This window comes from Anopheles arabiensis, chromosome 3, assembly GCF_016920715.1.
Source record: "Anopheles arabiensis isolate DONGOLA chromosome 3, AaraD3, whole genome shotgun sequence".
Lineage (NCBI taxonomy): Eukaryota > Metazoa > Arthropoda > Insecta > Diptera > Culicidae > Anopheles > Anopheles arabiensis.
The window spans coordinates 68,274,946-68,296,344 of record NC_053518.1 but is presented as its reverse complement, the minus strand read 5'-3'; the positions used below and the strand labels follow the sequence as shown (position 1 = coordinate 68,296,344).

The 21,399-nt window shown below is 42.2% G+C and overlaps 1 protein-coding gene across 1 annotated transcript in view; it reads left to right on the top strand.

Annotated features, from left to right (window-relative positions):
* The first annotated feature begins 558 nt into the window (after positions 1-558).
* The window catches only part of LOC120900593 (roundabout homolog 2), a 41,056-nt gene continuing 20,215 nt past the window's right edge, over positions 559-21,399 (top strand). Inside the window, exons 1-2 of the mRNA XM_040307815.1 lie at positions 559-2,197; positions 11,053-12,243. Coding sequence (XP_040163749.1) covers positions 12,147-12,243 — 97 coding nt within the window. The 5' untranslated portion in view covers positions 559-2,197; positions 11,053-12,146. The remainder of the gene's footprint in view (positions 2,198-11,052; positions 12,244-21,399) is intronic.

Sequence of the window (21,399 nt, the reverse complement as noted above, 5' to 3'; positions counted from 1 at the left end):
GGAAACCATTAGTTAACAATTTAAAAAAATAACGTAAAGTTAACGTTCCTCAACTATGGCAACCACCCAAAGGCCCTTATCCACCACCTGATATTTTTAATCCACCTTGGTGCTCTTGATAAATTCAAATGTAACGCTACTTTTCCCTTTAAACAAATGCGTTACGCCGTGCGTTACAATTTCTCCTCAACGCTTTCCCCAAGCAACAATACTCCGGTGCAACACGTTTCCATGTTTCAACGAAAGCGTGCTCTTTCTCTCCCTCTCGCTCTACTCTCTACTCTCACAGCATCTGTTCACTCTCCGAGCGCAAAAGCAAACTTAACGAAACTCGCCCTTCGAACGCACAAGATGCAACCCGTCTGCAGCGCGAAAGGGATGCTGTAAATCCAAAATAGACGAACATTTCTCACCGAGTCGGCTCTCTCTCTCTCTCGCGCGCGTGCTCACTCTCTCGCTCTCTCGGTTTCTCCGCGCCGGACTGTGTGTTGTGTTGTAAAGTGCCGCATCGGTTCGGCATCGTTGTGTTTCGCTCACGCAGTCTCATTTACGAACCGCGTCAAGGCGAACGTGTGCGCGCTGACACACACGGTGGTACGGGCGTGCGTGCAGGATCGAATCCGGTTTACGGTGTGGTCGTCGGGGTGAGCAAAAAAAACGAACAAACGGTAGCAAAACAATGGAATACGGCCATTGCGCTGCAGCGTTGTGAGCCAGGACGCACAAAGAACACCGTTCGTTAACGTCCGTTTTAGGACGCGAATGGGGGAAGAAAAAGTGCGTCACGCAATTGACTTTTGCGTTTGCCGTTGTTATTGTGGTGGTGGTGCATCGTCGAGATTGAAACGTCATTCCTCCTCTCCAGCCCTTCGGTTTGGCAGTGCATCTTTCCATTCCAGTGTCAGTTCAGTTCGCCGCATTTCGGCTGCAATGTGTTGACAAGAAAAGGTCCCTGTCGACGGCGGTACAGTGGTGTCGGGGTGTGAGTGTGTTTCTGTTGTGTTGTGTTTGGGCTCGAACCCGGCCCAAATCCCGGTGTCACAGGATCTGAGCTGTGGGTGTGTGTGTATGTATTTGCGTGTGTTAGTGTGTCTGTCGTTGCAGTGCAGTGCACACCATCTCTCCAGCAGAATGCAATTGCACCGAGTGCATGCGCTGTGGTGAAGACGTCCCTGATGTGCGTATGTGTCCGTGTGAATGTATCCACCGTTTTGGAAGCATTCCGAGGCTTGCTATTTATTTATATTAATAGATTTATCGATGATACGCAGTGCATAATTTAATTGCCATCTTCACCCACACCATCTTCCGTGTTCCGCGTGTGTGCGTTCTAAAGTGCATCGATGCATGTGATTTCGCGTACGGCCGGCCTGCCTGTTTGAAGTACGCCAGAAAGTGAAGACGTTTCGCATCGGCATTCGGCCAATCGTGCGTATGTGTGTGTGTGAGTTTGTGTTCATTTCCCGTCTAGTTTTTCCCGCATTTCCTCCAGGGGCGGCGTAATTCTGGATGCATTTCTGGTCGGGTGGAGTTGAACGTGGAGCGGTGTACCGAAGTGTATCTCTATCTCCTGCCCATTTCATCCCTCCCTTCACCACACTGTGCGTCTATGTGCGTGCGTGTGTGTGTGTGTCAAGCACGAGTGCGCTATTTCTGTACCGCGAATGAATAATTGCCGGCAATTTACGCCTCGTCTTCTCGGCACCATCGGCAGTCGTGCGCAACGGGTCCCCCTTGCGGAGAGGTTTACTGTGCCGGAGGAGAGGGAAGAGGGAAAATTGTGATCCGTCCTGTGAATCCCAAGGAGTGAGAGTTTCTGTTTCGTGCCCCAGAGTGTATATGTGTGGCGGGGTGGCAATCGAGCGAGATTTAATTGTCGAAGCACAAATTAAGCATTAAACGGTGGCGCGCTAGAGTGACTGCTTGAGATCGCGAAGAAGAGGTCAACATCATCATCAGCAGCAGCAGCATCACGAGGCGTCTCTTTGTAATCTTCATATCTTCTTGAGGTGCTTTTACCCCTCACTTCGGTCGTCGTGAGCTGTCGAATAAATTTGCTCATTACACACCACCTCCCTACGACCATCCGGACTTCTGACCAACCTTCGGACTGCTGCTCCACCACCTGCGGATTGGTGTTTCGCGAACCTCTGGGGCATCCGTTCAAGTATATTTCTAGTCATCAGCAAAAGAGAAGGTATGAAGCGAAGCTAAAGTGTTTTATTATGTCTAGTTTTTTTAAAAGAAGAATATGAATATGTGAGAAAACGATCACTTCCTACTTCGTAGGGAGAACAAGGGTCAAAGTGGAACCTTAGTATCGCCATTGATTGCACATTATGATTGGAGAGACGAGTCAGATTGTTAAAAAATGTGATTTTGTGAGAATATTTGGTTGTTATCAACGATGTATTTCAAAAACAAATGTTGAAAATACTAAGCATTCTGATGATTGAAAAAGATATAAGGAGATCAATCACGAACCCAAACGGTCCTGAGGATATGGTACTTTGGACGACCCAATTGAGCCTAACGCTTTTGTTCTCAATAACATAGAGCCTCATGGATATTGGATTAAACCTTTATATATTAGTCCAATAAGCCTATAATACATTGACATATCCTTGGCATGCTAATCAAATAGATCAGTGGCGTTGAGAACAATCCATTTGAAAATATGACCTTGGAAATATCTGGCTAGCTTTAAAGTATCCCATATCTGTATTTTAAAGCTTCTTTTACTGTATAATACATTTGATGTGCATCAAATTTGACTTCCATGATGTTTATGTGTTTATTGATGAATTTCCAATTTTAAGAAAAATTTCTGATGATGCTTCAAATTTAAAAATATCAAGTTTGTTGTTATACCTAAAAATACTATTAAGACATCATCATGACCAAAGCCTTCCATCTTCCTCTTTCGTCCTTCGGAAGATTAAGATATTCGCTCAATTCAATCATTTGACGATGACGATTTGACTCTCCTGCTATTGGTAATCAATAAGTCACTAGTGGTACAGGCAGGTCTTGACCGACAACGTTTGTCAAAAGAAGAAGAAGAACTGTTTCATATAATGAAGATAATAATAATCATCATAACTATAAAACGTCAATCTTAGAAAGGTGCTCTTAGTGCTTTATGTTTGGTTCCGTTGAGCCTTGATCTCAGATTCAACCGTGTAGTTTCTCAATGCGCTATCAACTGTACTACGACAGCTAACCATGAGCAGCCGTTTCGTTTTGATACAGGTTTGATCCATTTTGATTCCATATCTTTCCTGTCTAGTTTGCGTAATCATAAGTTACTAGTTGGTCCACAGTCATCTGTTTGGACCCAGATAAAAACTTCATTCCACCATCCGGGGGTTTGTACAAAACAAGAAGAAAAATTTCATGTTTATAAATGAACAACAACAAGAGAAAAGTCTGCACAGAGAAAGCGAGAGTAAATTTGTTTATAAATGTCAATTAGAAAGGTGCTTTAGTGCTTTTGTGTGTTTATGCTGATTACATACTCTGGCTGGTTGGAGGTGGCCAGCTAATTCGAACGCATTCGCAATCAAATATATGTGCTTCGGCACAGTCATAAACCTCCAAGCGTAATGGGTTTGCGCCGTTATTTATTGTGTCGTTCCTCTCGCTCAAAGCACAGGAACAAAGCCGAACGCGGTTCTACGGTGGATGATGGCGCGCGTGTGGTTCGTTTCTTTGAAGCAAACGATTTTATTTGCGTAATTATACGTTTAATCTTATCGGCATTGAATTGTTTTTAGGTGCCAAAACTGCAAACCGCTGTCGCTCTCTTGCATTAGTTATTGCTCAATTTCTTTTTATTCTTTCTGTTTCGGACTGTTTTACTGACCTATCGGAATGGTGAAAAATGATGGCAAATGGCATCAGAAACGGCTCGAGACACAGACAAGTCACATTCCTGTCTGTACTGGTCTGTTGTTCACTCTGGGTCCTCCTCAACCAGGCGCCTTCCTTTGCCGTTTCCCGTGTGCTAATCGAACAATGTTCCGTTTTGTCATGATCGGGACCCATCTTCATGTTTCGGACGTGACCTGGGGCTGTTTCTTTCTTGGGGGGCTATTTTTACCTTGCTGTTGCTGCTGCTGCGTGTACGTTTCGGGAGGTGAAGAACACGATTGAACACAATGGTTATTTCCGCGGGTGAGCAAAGCAAAGAGCACAAGAATATCGCCCCGTGTCTGTGTGTTTGCTGCAGGTCTTGTCTAGTCAAGATCACTATCGGAAGGAAAACTCAATTAATGCTACACCACGTGCGATCGAAAAGGGGGGAAAGAAGAATTGGTGGGGTTGATGGCAAGTTGTATGTTCACGGTCAATGTTTAGTTTGAGGTAAGCCTCAGGAGTTAGCGAAGAAACATGAGTAATAGGGCATTGTTTCGTGTTAGTTTGTTGGCGTTAAAGATGTTAAAGAAACTACAAGTTGTGAGGTAAAAGTCTGATTTTTTTAAAAGTTTTATATAGACTTCCTTCTCGTCAACAATTGCAAATAACAACCTTTCAATGAGCATTAATTTTTTAAACCTTAAATTCGCTGATTCAAGCACCTTAACGTACCAAAAATGCGATGAAAGCGCACATGAAACCATCCGACATACAGCACTTAGTTGCTCATTTTGCTTTCTCTTCGGTCTTATCGCTATATGGTCTTTCTTTTAACCTACGTGCCAATGCTTCTGTTTATTGCGCTCCGTGAAGGTGTCTCGGAAAAGGGAAAACGAAACAACAACCCGGCGTGACATCGACGACAGCTGCTATCAGCTGTTCGTTATAGCCGGCAATGCCTTTCTCTCTTATTGTGTTTTGTCAAAGGCGCGGTTGGATGACTCTGTGTCGAACAACGAGAAGTCAATATTGAAGGTTATGTTAAGAAAAATAAGATGAAGAAGTTTAAAAGAAGATTAAGAAGATGAAAAGTCATTGTAAAGTTGTTGAAGGTACAGTTGCTAGTTGAATTATTTTAGGGGTATATGATGTTTACCGAGAGAGCAATAACTTCAATATTGATTGCTCCAAGATGTCATCCCAACAGCGTCGGATATTACTCATTTCCAATTTCTGCAACTTCAACGAAGTTTCTACGATGCAATAATCTCGCATTCAGGTATCAACAATACCCTGATACCAAGCAGGCACCAGATGTCCCGCTGTCAGCACAATTCTACTGCAATTTGCATTGCGATTCCTTCCGCATGCGCTCTCCTGCCTGAACCCTGGTAGGGATTTTGAGCAATGTCTATGCCCTCCCAGAGCATCATATTCCCGGGGCGCCACATGGAAATTAATATGAGCTTGCATTCTTTGTGTGCAAATGTGTGCGGTGTCGTCTCTCCTGTTGCAAACTGCTAAGCCTCAAATGAAAACACACAAGCACAGCGCTTCAAATCGATCATACCGGGTCTTTTGCTTCCTTCCCCTAAAAAGGGAAATATTTGATTCCATCAGCAGATTCCCTATCTCCTTGGCTCAGATTTTATTCACTCTCCAAACAAAAGTACCGATATCGCTTCCTCACCGAGGAGGAGCACCATGAAGTACAAAAAAGTGTGTCCTCGATAATCTATGCGTGGCCCTCGATTCGTCAATAAATCAACCGAAGGGCCATGTTTCCTGTCTTCCAGTCGAGCAAACCCCCGGGCCGCTTCTCCTATTACATCTACCCCAGGCCGCGTACAGTACGGTATTATGATTGATTGTCGCTTCCGAAACAACGCGGAGACAGTTAGGGCTTGACATGGGGACGGGAAGACTCCCGTTTTAAGACGGAGTTTGATGTGTGTGTTTTGAGGAGTTGATAGATTTCTGGTGCCTCCGACGCTGGCGAGTAACTGATAACGGGGCGCACTGGAACAAGCAGTACGTGCTATAGTACCGAAGCATGTGGCGGTGTGTGGTGGCGTGTGTGTGTCTTTTCAACCCAAACCCCCGCTATCAGATTCAGTGAGCTGTCAGCAGACATCAAATGTGTCATCCCTGGTTGGGTTGGCTGGGAATGAGGAAAGGAGTAGCATTTTGATAGCGGCGTTCACCGACTTCACAGGAAGCCACCTGTGTGTTATTGCTGCTGCTGGGGATGTTAGAGCTGTCGCGTTGTTTACGAAATAGCTTTTCGAGTGGTGCTGAATATGTGCCACAGGTGTATGTCTCCTCAGTGTCTGAGATGTTGAAATTCCAATTCCTTTAAAATCAATTCAATGTCTGAATATCTCAAGTACTTCTCTGGATTAGATCATCAGGATCTTGCATCATCGGAATATGTCACTCAAATCACATTAGCTGGCTCATGTGGTGCATTGATGGATTCTGCAATTGACCCACATTTCTGACCAAGATGTCTTTTAGAAGCTTGCTAGAAGTGTGTTGACAGATTGATTGCTTTCCTGGTGATTCTATACCGGTCCGGATGTTGACCTCTCCGTACGAGGAGCATATCTGAAACGTTTCCGGAAGTTATCAAGAGAGCTCCTCAGTACATGGAGAAAGACAAAAGCGAACCGAGAAAGTTGAATGAATGATTGATGTCATTCGCAAAGATTCGCAAGATTCGGTGGGACGGGATTGCATGATTGAAGATAACTCACGTTTTCGAGTTATTTAAGAGCCTTTAAGGCATTCGGCGGGTCGTGATGTTGCATTACTTTTTTGGTTGTAAATTTCTCTCACCCCCCTGATTGAGGGTGCCTGTGCTAACGAGTGGGAGACGTGGCTTTAAATTCATCGCTCCCAATCATGATTGAAATATTAATTTTGAAAATACGAAGATTATAGCTCCGTCGGGAGCGCATCACGCAATGTGGTGAAGGCGCTTCCCGCGCGCTACGGATTGAAAACATTCGGCGAAAGTTCACTTCACTCGTCAAATTTTTTGATTATTTCACCATCGCTCCACCCCGCTCTCCACCTGCTTGAAGGTTCAATGAAGCCGTTTACCTTAACGAGAAATTGATGTCCTGCCAGTCAAAAGTGGAAACATTTAACCAAAACCCTTCCGCCAGCCCAGCGCCCGTTGACGCCCGTTTTCTTTGCCGTGTGTGGCATGGCGGCGCGGGCGGACTCTTTTTCACCCGCTCTTTGCTTCATGTGTTACTTTTTTGCTTTGTGTCTGACGGATGCTGTGATATCTTGCGCTGTCGGCAGTAACGCCAGCTCAACTTATCCACACACACACAATCTTCCGGCACAAGCACCACAGCCCAGTCAGAGGTTGAATGTTTGGTTGCGAATGGAATGTGTTACCGCGCGTGGCGTTGAGGCGGCACCCTGCTGTTTAAAGCTAAATATGTCAAAAAAGGTTGTTATTTGGCAGAGCTGTTTAAAGTTTGATATCGAACGCATGAATCGAAGATGACAGTCTCAGAATTAGATAATCTGTGTTTGCAGGGTTAATCAGTTTTTCAGTTGAAGTTTTAAATGAAAATCACGAATAAATTATTGGACTTTAATTTATGCGTTTTTAATGATTTTTTAAATCATTTTATAATAATTTTAGGTATTATGGCATTTTCTTTTATATTTGATTTGATTTCTGACATGAAAACGTGCTGCTTTATCGAAATGAACATTTCAATTCGATTTATATGCAGCACACCTTCCACCACTGACACCATTGGCAGTACCTTTAATGTGTTTATTGCAAAGCTGATCAAATAATTAGCTCGATGAATCAGCAAAGCCGTGTTCTGCCAGAGGTGTGTCGAGTTATGGAAGCAGACCCCTCATTCCGTTTGACGGCCTGTTTCATTGGTCCCCATTCCAGCCTGCCAAATACACAGATTGAGAATGAGTGATGTTAATAAATTCCTCATCTACTTCGCTCCTTAGCCTTAGCCCCTTAAGGTTGGACGCGCGATCAATAACTATTTTTTAATTATTGGAAACGCCTCCCGGGGGTAAACGGGGCGTCGAGCGACACACACACACTCACACGCACAAATGTTTCTTCGCCTGGGCAAAACAGGGTTTTCTATTTGGCCGATGGCGTGAAAAGGTTAAACTGGGACAGCTTTCGTGCCAGCGGCAGCGCCGCTGAACGACTCCACTGATCAGGCTTTTGCGGCGGCCTGTGAGAGGGAAGCCTTAGAAGTGTGGCTCGGTAGGGCATTGCTAGGTTCAAACGCAGCGCTCTAGCAGCAAACGACCATTTAAAAAACGGGCGGGTTGGCGCCCTTGATTTGCGTCGGAAGAAATTGGGCCAGTGCTTATCGAATAAGCAGGTTCTTAGGGAGGTATTGTGTGGCGAAATTGGAGCGGCGAGGAGACATTCGAGGTGGATCATTTAATAGTCTTTTCGGTAAAAAAATGTGAATACAATGATTTTAATGTTGAACCTGTCACTTAGCTTCAAATTGATAACAAGTGTCATCGTCGGATAGTTAGTTAAAGCAAAGCTGTTAAGTCTTGAAAATAAATAATTACCTTATTTTGCATCCCAATTTATTACCTAATTCAAACTTCATACACGTAAAATATAATGTCAATTTAAAAAGGATTTGAGCATTTTTAATTATTCAAATCCCAAGAGAGATTCACCCATTTTTGACCATGTGCATCATCAGGACGTACTGCCAAGACTGTAATGTCTTGGTCTGTTATGACAGCTTGAGACGTCATGTCATAACAAACTCTAGAAATGATGTCATTATCCCGAGAGACTGTTATAGTGAGAAATCTTATGTCGTTCTCACTTGCATCATACCTAAGTGTGAGCTGTAATTTCGGATGCGAAATACATTACTGCAAACAATTAGAATATTAATCAGATGGCATACAGGTAGAAAAAAAATCATATTTCAATGCTCAAATAGGACTTAAAAATGAACAATCTTCTAACTCATCTACGATCATCAAACAAACACCATTAAACAAATGTCAAATTAAGTGACCCTTCAATAAGGAAGTTGTATCCTCAATGTACCTGTTCATTTTAACTTCAAAATTGCTTCCTGTATTGAATAAATCCTTTTTTAAAAATAGTGTCTATCCTTTCCCAAACTCTTACAAAATAAATAAGGCAAACGTAAACTGCTTCCTCAAACGTTCGTCACTCAATTTTGCGTCAACGAACGATCACTTAACATACTATCAAGCTAACATCAACTCCACCCATAGAAAGACTGTCGTTAAAAATAACTATTTGGAAACTGTACACCTTCCCCAATCTTTCCCCCAAAACTGATGGCATATTAATTTGCTCATTTGCTAAGCAATGCTCTTCGCTCACACCTTTCACGGTGGACACGAACACGAACGATTGCGCAAAAAAACAAAAACGAATGCGGTGTTCTTTTCAACTTCTGAATTCCATCTGATTAACATTCGAACAATCGATCGTTCTGTCTACAGGAAGCATACAAATGTTTAGGATCGTCAAACATGCGCACACACTCACACAGGAAGCTTACATTGATTCATGGTCCATCTTTAGTTGCCGCCGTTTGCCGGTTCAGTTCAGCTCTCAGTGCCGACGCATTTTTGGGAGTCAAATTTCATGCAACACGTGTTACTCATCCGCCAGCTTTAAGAGTTTCGGTTCGGTGGTCCTCGAATTACAGCTTGCGGGTCAAATGCAAATGACTTGTTGGAACTGACTCGGTGTGTATTTTTTCTTCACACTCAATCTTACTCAAGGCATAGATTTAGAATCTTCTAATAGGAGAATGTCACAATTTGAGTGAACGAAAATTAAAGTACCTTTCGGACACTAATTTGTTCCGCTGTGCTGTGTGTTGCTTCCCATTGAAATCGGACCGGATGCGGCCGGCAGCTTATGTTATGAAAATATGTGTTCACGCGAACCCCGAGACCTCCCTGGGTGTTGCTTGAAGGGAAACATACACACAGAGCACAGCACATCGCAGCTTGCGTAATACGTGACGACCTTCGGCACCGGCACCGTTTTTACTGTTTACTGATTCGTGCTGGAGATGCGTTTCTAAATGTTGTGTTATGCAAAACTGTGCACACAGCTTTCGGCCGATAGTGCCGATGACCCGTGTGAGAGGAGGGCGATGCTGCATGGTGCTGTGGGTCCTTCACAACTGATAGAGTGTAAAGTTGTGTGTCTTTTCCCTTAGACGAACCGCAGAATACATTCCGCTTTTTAATTATTTTTAAGTCGCCTTTCGGTTCGGAACGTTTCACCTCGCCTCTGTGCTTAATCGCTTTATCAATTCACTCCACTGTGCCGCTTCACATCAAAGGCCGATCGAACGAAGGGACTATCTGAATGTGTTGAATGAGTGCGGTATCACATTAAAAATGCTAGGCAAAAGGGTGAATGGGTTTTAATATTTTAATCAATGCACCCCGTTCGTTGTGTCAGCCTGTTCCATGCTGTTATCGCTTTCAGCATTCGTCGGGTGAGAGCGTTTTCTCTCAAGTGAATTTATTCTGATTAGATTTGGGCAGCGGGCACGATTACAGACCCATCCTGAGCTAGAACGACGACAGAGGAATAAAACATCACAGGAAGTTATGTACAAAGAAGTCTTTTTTGTTTATGGGGGATGTGGTTGTGGATGAGCGGAAGTGAAACTTAAAAAGTCCCAAATTAAAAGAAAATAAAACTTAACGCTTTCATTTTGAGTGGAAGAAATCAACGGGCTCATTCATGGGTATTGGAAATTCAATTTCAAATTATTGTTCCTCTCCAAAGGGTGTTTTTCTTCGCCCGAAATCAACTTCAGAATGCGTTCATTTTCTTCGTCGAAAAATAATAACTGACCAAAGAAGAGGTTCTGAGAAATGGAGGCAAAAAGTGCCTGTGAAAACTTTTGATGAACCGAATTCAATTAATCCAACGGTTTAATTGTTTTTATTCAATTAGGTTGGAAGGTTTTGAAGCAAGTCTGAAGTGAATGACCATTCCAAACCAAACCATATCACTATATGAAAATCGTGTTGAAATATAATTTTATGAAAGTATTTTAAGACCAAATGATGTCATAAATATTACAAATTCAATATGGTTATAAACATTTATAACTTACATTTTCCTCTTTCTGTGTTCTCTCGTTGCAGCGTGTAGCCGTGAACCCAAGGATGTAATACGCAGCGCAGCGTTAACGTGTGTCATAAACAACCGAACGCAACCGTATCAGCAAGAAAAAAAGGTCGTCGATCACACACCATTCAAAGTTCCTTCTGCCGAAACGAATGTTATTTATTCTTCCTACGAAACAAAATTGCATCCGCCAGAGATAAAGAGAACCCAGCAGTCCGAAACAAAAAAAAGGGAAAGGTGTTGAGGCGAAGGCGAGACAATAATAAGGCGAGATCACCTTGGATTCCTAACCCAACAGCTGGTGGCGGCAACTCACAAAAACAGATATCCCATAATAGAGAGACATCCTTCGCTCATCTTTTACCGAGAAAGAAGAAGAAACACGATTCGATGCGCATAGAGAGACTTCCTGGGAAGGAAATAGAAAAACAAAAACGTCCCTCGACCCAGACGTACACACGCACACACCCAGCTGGAAGCAGTGACAACTCTGTGTGTCCTTCTGCGTAGGAACACGGCGAAACCCAACGCTCATCATAAATCGAAAAGCAATTAGGTACACCATTCACCCGGTCTCACCTCTCTCACCTACCAGATTCTCCGGAAACGGCGACACGGGAGAAAAGATTCGTCAACCATTTGACGAAAGGCGGGGTGGGGTTTGCTAAATCGGTCCCTTTTTCGACTGAACACACACTGTGATACTGTGTACCCAAGAATAAAACAAGCAAAACAAAACGTTCCTTGCAGCCAGACAACGGTCTCCAAAAAAGATTCCTACGACAAAACCTCACACAAAAGGTCACCTGTTACACCCCAGTCTGTGGACCGAATTGCGCTTGAAGCGTTTTTTTGTAAAAGTGTGCAAAACCCGAGCTAAAACGAGGCTAAAACATATCAACAGAACAAATCATCGTTGAGATTTGCACCCAAAGGTAGTGATCGCACAACACTCCGAAGAACGCTTCACGCTCCTCGCTATTAAGGCGCTATTAAGAGATTAAGCAAATCAGTGTAAACCAAGAGCGGAGGAAGTCTTCCACCTCGCTCACACAAACACACTCCGTTAAGTGACGTCAAGACAATCGTACCATAAAACCAAAGCCACAATATGACGATGGAGCAAAAGAGGACGGCACAGTGCTGCAGCTGCCGGTGGACGCTCTGGATCACGATAATGATCGTCAGCGTGTTACCGCTAACGAATGGTAAGCTTTAGTACTTAGACTTACATTGCTTTTTTTATGTATGCTGTTTTAGAGATAGTACACACACACCGATATCTTTGTCAGTCAGACCGGGAATGTGCACGAGATGCGTGTTTCGCTACGGTTTTGTAAACAATGCATGGGTGTTTTGCTTCCCCGAGTCATTTTTCATGTCCACCCAGAAGATGCAACCTGTCGACTACTGCGCGTGATCGAGATTAAACCGTTTTGTTACGGGGCAGAGCGCAGACAGACGACTGCATGAAACTGCATAATCGGAAACTGGTGCATTTATATCTGTTACTTGTGACAGCCACACATCGTGTGGTGGTCTGCACGATAGCTGGCTTGTGCTGGCTTAGCGGATCTTTGACCTGAGTTGGTTTGTTTGATTAAGATAACTCACTGATGTACGTGTGTAAGCTTTGCGATTCCCATTGTAAGCAAAGTTAATCTCAGACACGTGGGGTTGTTTTGATTGTTTGATTAAAAGGTTCTCAACCAACCAACGATGGTAAAGAACAATGTACTACGTGGTTGGTTCTGCAGGTTTTATGTCGATTTGTCAGGAAGATCTCTAGAGTCTAGACCAAACTCCCATGCCATATTCACATAATAAGATTACACTCTAAAGTACAGAAATTTGCACATCAAATTGGTGCTGCAATAAGTTGCAGTTATCCCCGTTAAAGGGCCTAATGGATTGTTAGCTCCATAAGTGACCCAGTATTATTGGAAACCCTTTCTATACGATTATGAAATAGATTAGTCTAATGTATATTAATTTTTAAGACCTTGAATTTTTGAAGTTACTTACTCATAACTCATAAAGTTGCTCTTATTTCATAAGAACTTCACAAGAGGATTTTGAGGAAATTTGGAACTTATGGATTTTTTTTCAACTGTTGTTGATTAGATTATTGTAGAACATTAATTCCTAGAATATTAAGTTTCTTGAAGATATGAAGAGGATTGCTTACTTTATAAGAAAATTGTTAATTTCTGAATATATGAACATTCCTACGAATGTACTACAATTGTTGTTCTATAATAAAGTCATTCCATTAAGAGCTACGTCGTCTTATTCCGCAATAGTTTGTACAAATTATTACCCCAGAAACGAATTGATTTCTTCCATATGGAGCTATTCGTAGTATGAAATGAGTAAAACAAAACTGCTTCTTGCGGTGCGTGAAGTTAATGTAGTACCTTGTTTAAGACTCAGACCGATGAGTACTTTGTATCTTGAACAGTAAACTTGTTTTGAATCTCTATTACCTCGCTATTACCATATTTTGAAGACAACAGACTTCTCCTGCTGGCTATGTATATATTTTGCCGCTTTTACATTAGAACTTTATCGCTTACTCTATGTTTTACTCATTATTATCTCTCTTTTGCCTGGCTCTTTTCATAAATGTAAATACATAACAATACACCAAGCCTGACTCATTGCCCAAACAGAAAATAATGCATTGATTAATCCAACGTTCCTATAGCTTCAGTCTCATTCTCATGCAGTGCAGCATCACCACCATGGAAGCAGCTCTGGAGTTCCGTAGCTTCCGTATCTATGCTAACAAAGGTTGAATCTCAATTTCCACTGGCACAAAATAACACAAGAAAAGTCCAGCTTTAAGCAATTTTCTTCCACTTCCAACCTGGTGGGGGCAAGGGGGATTCTTTCTCATTCTCATCCGGCGAAGAAAACTTCAATTAAGAAGCCAACTTACCCTGCTGCCGCCTGTTCTGGCGAAGCGCGCCGCCCTTCGCTTTGGCTAAATAATTCTCGTGTTGTGGCGAAAATAATGAGGCACATTTTGCGGATAAAACAGCAAGACACACCGCGAGGGCGTGTAATTTGTGCGCGTAAACGGTCCGTGTTCCCATGGTAATTTGCGAGAAAGTTCTGAGATTTATGGTCGCTATTTCTCGCCACCTAGAATGGGGCGATGGGATGGGATTTAATTTCTGGAAGAGTTTGGTTTTGTCAGGTGGGTCAGGGCGTTGTTTCATTTGGTATATCATTTTTAGGTGGATACATTTATATTTTTTAAGTTTATAAGTGCTTTAAAGCCCGTGATGCTCAGTTGTCAAAGGGTCGTTCTACTTTGTATAATCATTCTACAATTTCGTTTTACAAAAAGTACCTTTCAACCATCCATTCCCATCATTTCCTGCTCAGAATGTCTGCAAAATGTCTGCAAAAAGAACAGCAGCATCATAGTAATTGTCGAACCGGAAAATGGCAGCGGAAAATGAATAAAATGAACAGCAGCAGCATGGTCATGAAGTGGTCAAATAATGGCAAACCACCACGACGTGCAACGGGGCGTGATATTGCAGTTGAAATGACGGGGTCCGCTGATATTGCAATACACCGAATGTTGTGACCCCACGTAGTGTGGCGGTGGGTCTTGGCTGTGCCTCTATCGGCACATAAATATTTAGCACTATTGCCAGTTTTTTTACCTTCTCTGCCTACCGCCTGTCGTTGTTGTGACAGTTGTGCGCGCGCCTTTTGACGAATTCTCATTATTCGGTTGAGTAAATGCCGCGCCGTGTACGAATTATTGAAAGCTGTATGTGCAATGTCTGATGTGCGGTGAGCATCGATTTGTATGCAAACTCGGTTCTAGCAACAGAACGATAATTTCTGCAAAAAAGACAACACTAAACAAAATCATTAAATGCCCCAGACTAACTGTGCTTCAGGTAGCAATCACATGAAATCAAACGTTTCATCAAAGTGGCGTTTGTATGGCCTTAAAAACCCATTCCCCAAATGGTCGTGTGGCGCACATGGCGTTTGCAAACTGCGATTACGAATCACAACTGGGGGTTTGGTTCTTGTGTGACTAGCCCGCTCGTGCAACGTGTTAGCATCGTGGGATTCAGTTTTTATTTATTTTTGGTTTTACGTTTTGACAATTTTCCCACCCATATTTCAATCGTTTTGCTTTTGCATATGCATGCAGGCATATGGTTTTACTTTAAATGTGTGCCTGTGTTGCGGTTTTTGTGGGCTCGACCAGTTAGCCCACCGGTCCTGTCTAAACGTGCGGTACCTGTCACCCAGCACCAGGCCAATTATGAAATCATTCAACCAACCTTTCGCTTACGGAATAATAATCATCCACAAACATCAGATCGCCATTTTTAGGCGATTTTGGGACATAAAGACTCATACCACCCCCCCTACTACTGGAACTGCTACGAATGGGTTCGATTGTTCGCAATGGTGTTTTAGGGCCTCTGGTTTGGGTGAAATTTAAATGACGAATAAATAGCGCAGATTGTTTTCCGGTTTTGGCGATGTGTTTGCGAAACTGTCGCAGGACACAGCATGGGAACTATTGTGAGATTTTTTTTTTGTATCGTCAAAACGGGCTGAAATATTTGTCTAAATCATTCGTTTGTTTATCAGTATCAAAAGTATCAAATTATCTGCAGTAGCGTTGTTGACTATTTGTTGGACATATTTAGAGTGTACTTGTTAACAAGCTTGCCGTTAGAGCGTGCTGCAGTAGAATAAATATCCTGAATGCATTTTTAAAAGAGCTCTTCACCCGTTATTGGGCTATCTATATGATATCAAAACTGCTTTTTAGATAGAATACAACATGTGTATTGAGATCTTATATTATTTGTTTGGCTTACAAAGTAAAACATGATTGCTTTTAGTTAGTAATATTAATTCTTTGTTACTCAGAAAAACGATCCCTGCTATTCACATGAAATGTATTTTAGGAAGCTGAACCAATACATCACATTCATATGCCACAGCTACAATCTCCCTCTGCATTGCCTTTTTATCAGCGCTAATTTTATTTACTTTTTTATTCTACCGTTTCCATCGGGTGTTTATTATAGTTCGGAACTTACTCTTCCGCATTCAAATGTTGCGAACGGATTCAAAGCACGCTCATGCGTTTGTTTTTATTTTTCGCCGCTCGGGCATTTGTTTGCTTTCGTCGGCATCACTTGCCCCTATTCAAATACAAACAACAAGACGATGCAATATGAATATTTTATGTGTGCAAATCTATGCCGCTGCGAAAAAGCTGGCCTGGGTGTACTTTACACTGGCCGGGATGTTGCTTTGGTGCGATAGTGTAGTGCACAGTGTAAGTTGGCGATTTTGGTGCTGTTTTGCGTATTTTTTTTGAGTTCGAAATAAAGCTCTTGTGTGGATGATTCCAGAGCAATTTGTCAAAAATCAATATTCAAAGCATGGTAATGCTATCAATAAACACGCTGTAACGCTTGGAAGGGAAAGTTATGGCGTTAACATTGGCTGAGTAAGTAATGTTTTGCTTCAAGGCGTTATTTATTTCTCAAAGACAGAATGAATGTGTGATGTTTGTTTCTGCATCTGCATCATTTTATTATTTGCAACAAATTGGCATAAATTGAAACGTAATCGTGTGCAAGCGTACTGTAGAGATTAACGTTTTACGACCATACTTATGTATAGCTTCCTTATTGCCTTCCGTGTACCGATTGGATGCACTCAGTGGAAAGTAAAAGTGAGTGGATAGGTAGCATGCAAAACTCGGGAATGCAATAATTAAAACTGCAATACCACGTTTTGCTTGAGCTCTGTCTTTATGATATCCTACTATTCATCTTCCATAAAATAAGCTATTTTGATGGGTGTGCGAAACAAAACACAATGAAATTTATTTTGTCTGCAAGCATCATGGAGCTCTAAAGCCTTTTGCTGCAAATAATTTGCTCATAGCTTTATTAACTAACATTACTATTCACCGCTCCCTTAGTGTACGTGTCTGCCGCACAGCAAAGGAATTAAAGTGAAAATCCAATCCCTTTTCGGTTCAGTGATACTGAAGGCACAGCTCCTGTTAAAAGGGATTGCAAGGGTTCGTAATAAAGGGAAAATTTATATTGTACAAAGGAAATCGCTTTCCCTTTTTTACCCTGCCCCAAACACACAAACACATTTACAAATTGTAGGTCTAACAGGAAATATGTGGAGTATGTGGGGTAAAATTAATGTTTCTTTTTAGGGATCCCTACTACATTACGAAGGGGAGCTCTTAGGGAAAGGGGCAGACACACCAAAATGGTCAAGATATTCATCGCACGTAAGGATCTTTGTTATGAAAGTGTTTTTTGCCTTCTTTTTCTGCCCTTGTGTGAGTTCAATTTTCACATCTTTAAGCTTTTCCCGTACGACCTTGGAGATTCGCTTAATCTGGTTGAATATTTGTCTATAGTTGACGGCCACCCCTTACCGAACATCCCAAATTTCTACCTTTTATTGATATAAATGGGCAAGAAATTGAACGTAGTTGGTGTACGTCATACGGAGCTTTACTCTTGGTTAAGAAACAATTACGCCTGATTACTTGCACCCAGTGTGTGGGGAAGAAAAAATACTGAAGTATTAATCAACCGCCCCGGCGTAGTTGTTTGGAATATTAATGATGTGATTTTGTTTAATGTAAAAATAATTGGTTACTGTGCACTGTCGATTAAACTACTTGCACGCGCTCTCGTGATGAGCCAATGGCAGTGTGTACCCCGAGGGCAGGTCACCATGTGGGCTCGCTAACTCCCCATTCCGCTGCTTGTTAGATTAAGCGAGAATGTTTGTATTGGAAAATTCATGGGGGACGATAGAAAAGATACATAAAAGAAAGGGAAAAAACATGTAGTGCAGTATTGAGGTGAGTCATGCCCGGCAAAGCGCTGGATGTGTGGGGGTCACTGGTCAAACATTAATCAAAGGTAATCATAACCAGACCTTTACACAGTAGCGATACAACAACACAGGCCTATCAAGAAGAAAAAAAAAACTTTTCTTTATAGTATAAGGAAGAACCTTTCCCTTCGTCTTCGGTGTAGTTTCAAGGCCCCAACCAAAATGGCCGACGATGATGATGGGACCGTACCGATAAAAATAGGCCAAACTGCTAAGAAAAAGGCGTTTTCGCAAATCATCTTGACCGTTCGCATCCCGTTCCCGGGGAAGAAGATGACCTAAATCTTTTCATAAGACACCATCACTCTGTTTACTTTTCTGTGCCCTCGCTTTGGAAAAGCTTACACAACACAGCTCATTCTTCTGCTCCATGTTGCTCCATTTGTGCGCTATTTTGCGGATTTCTAGCGAGCTTCTTCTATTTCCGGATAGAGGGCAGTACACGGACACACAAAGTGTCACTGATAATAGCTGTGAGATTAAAAATATCGTCCACTTCCCAGCGCCAGCCTGGTTTTAATTTTCAGCCTTTTGATGAGCCCTGATGAACTCTTGATCGTTCAGCATACCGGAACTACGTTCTGTTCTGGCCTTTTGCCGGTGAAGTGTGTTGCCTGTGCAACAATTTTACAAGTAGAAAATTAAAATTCTCTCCTCACTTGTTTCGGTGCGATGAGAGTCACCCGCATCGTGTCATGCGTGCCTGCGTACGTGTGCTGGATCAAAGATGCTGCTTTGAAGCCATTTTGTAACGTTGTTAGACGGCGACAGTGGCAGTTAAGCTGCCGTTACTAAGTACGGAAGGGCGTACGCACACGCTCGATGGGGTTCAATGAAGGGTGTGTGTATGTGCCCTCTGTCTGCAAGCCTGTTAACGACGAAAATTATGATTTAATCAACGGAGCATCAAACGCGCGGGAGGTTTCGGTGTATCAAACCCGGGGGGGCGAGATGGATGTAACAAATTAAAATGTTTTCAAGTGGCTGTGTGTTGAATGGTGTGGTATGAAATTAATTCGTTGATGTTTTGGTACGGGTATTCTTTACATGTTGTGTTTTCAAGTGATATTTGAGGGGTTGAAATTGAAGAATAAATTGTAATATTACGTTTGTTGGCATTTACTAAAAAAAAACTCACTTTTGGTCTCTAAAATATCACGAAAGCACTGATAATTGGCAACGGACAAAGTCAATTACTCGTGACAATAAACAAGTGAATCGGCCCACGCGAGTACTTTAGAAAGTAAACTCGATCACATGCAGCGTAATCTACCGTCCACTCGCTATATCTCTCTTTCTCTCTCTATCTCTATCTTGCTTGTTGATCTTTTTTCCGCGTTTGTCTCTCTCATAACGTTGTTAATAAAACCGTCCACTTCCACATTCATCATCATGATACCCATGGCCGGTGCCGGTGCGTCGTCAGATGGTACGGCATTGCATTTCAATGCTACCGAAGCATTCGGAAACCGTTCGCTCATGCCTTGCGTGTGCATAAGCCATGAAATTGTAAAATTCAATTACATACCCGTTGCGTTGTCTCTTTCTTTGGGGAGCATTTTGTTGTTGTTGTTGGTGTTGTTGTGCTCTCTTACAAACAGTGATGTCCATCGCGGGCGAACAATTTGATGCAATTGGTGTAGTGAAATGCACAAACTGTTCCTTCCTCCCACAGTCGAAACTTAAAAAAAAAACAACAAGTGCTGCATGTCACCAATCAGAGGCCGGGCTGGACATTATATGTTTGACGAACTGCTCGGCTACAAACAGAACCGGACCGATCTCTGGGTTTATTATCAAAACCCACATACACACACACACACGCCAACCATACACAGCCCGGGGTGCGGTGGTTGTGAGTTAAATAAATCAATTTAATAATTTGTTGAACCAATTACGTTTGCGCGATATGGTTGCGCTTCGTGGCGGTTTCTCGCCCACCACCATCCCATATCCTCGAACTCGTTCGGGGTGGTATATAGCTGCATTCGCGCTGACGCTGACGAGCGCCTTATGTCGCGGTTAATTTGCTGTCGTTTTTCTGAACAAAAAAAAAGAGAAAGATACCGTCCCTGGTTGTTGGGGAAAAGATTAATAAAAACCGACGCTCGCCGCAATGACATGATGTATGATGTATGACAACGTGGACGTGAAAACGATATGATATTGATACCACCCATGCCTTGCCCCTTCGAAATGATGATGTTTTGTAATTTTTAAAAAAAGATCGTAGGGGGAGAGTTGATGTCTTTTCCATCTTTTTCTGTATGTGTCAGTATGTTTGCTTGTTTGGTCCATTGGGTGGAACAATTTAATAAAAGGAACGATTTATTTTTTCTCCTTTTTATGTGAAAATTGAAAAATAAGTGATCTTGTTTGCTTTTCATTACAATCGTTGGGCACACGCTTTTTAATGCCATGCCATGTAGTGTGTAGATACTGTTCGTGTATTGCAATGTTTTTGTAATAAAAAAGAGGTTGTTTATTATTATTTCTACTAATTTCGTACTGAATGGTCTCAATTTCGAAATTATTTACAAAACATGGACAATTAATAACGAACATACCTTAGAATAGCAATTGAAGTTTATGATTTTACCAATGCACAGGGATTTAATTGTTTATGAATTCGGAATGTCATAGAATCTTCTTAAATTATCAACGAAACTGGATAGGATTATATAGACAACATTAACTTTTAGGAACAGAAATGAAAACAAAAGGAATGTAAAGTTTGTACTAAATAACCAGTTTGGTTTTAATCAGATTGTTAAATTTATGCCCTCAGAAGGAATTATTATCATGTTTTAAGCTGTGGTGGAAATATTTGAGGATTTAAAACTATACTATACTATTCTTTTTCACTTGTTCTTTTTGTTGGCTTTCTTACGAAATCGACCGTTTAAAAAAGTTTCTATTTTAAAGACGCTTTTACCGTAAACATTTCACTTGCAAAGCACTATTAAAGCAATGCTGTGGTATAACTGCTAATTCCAACAAAACATCGTTGCATCGGTGTTTGCTTCTTAAAGCTTACAATAAGTCATTCTCCCTTGCGGGCGATTTGTAGCAAACTTTTATTATCCATCTGCGTCGTCTGCGTGCTTTCCCCATTGCCCACCCACATCACTTGAGGATATTTGTCCACACTTTGTGCAACAGATTTCAAAGAAAAACGATAAATAAACAGGATGAGACAGTGCAGCGCCAGCAGCAGCAGCAAGATTGTACTGGCCACCAACGAAGATCCAGCTGCGCGCCCTCTAACGACCGAAGCGCGCCTGACTGACTGCAGCACTGCAACTGTTTGTATCATGTCTCCCATTCCCCGCAGGGGATAACGTTCAAGCTGCAGGCAAATTTGTATCGAACGCCAGTACCAGAACAAAGACGTGCCATTGTTTTAGTGCAGTTGTTGTTGTTGTTGT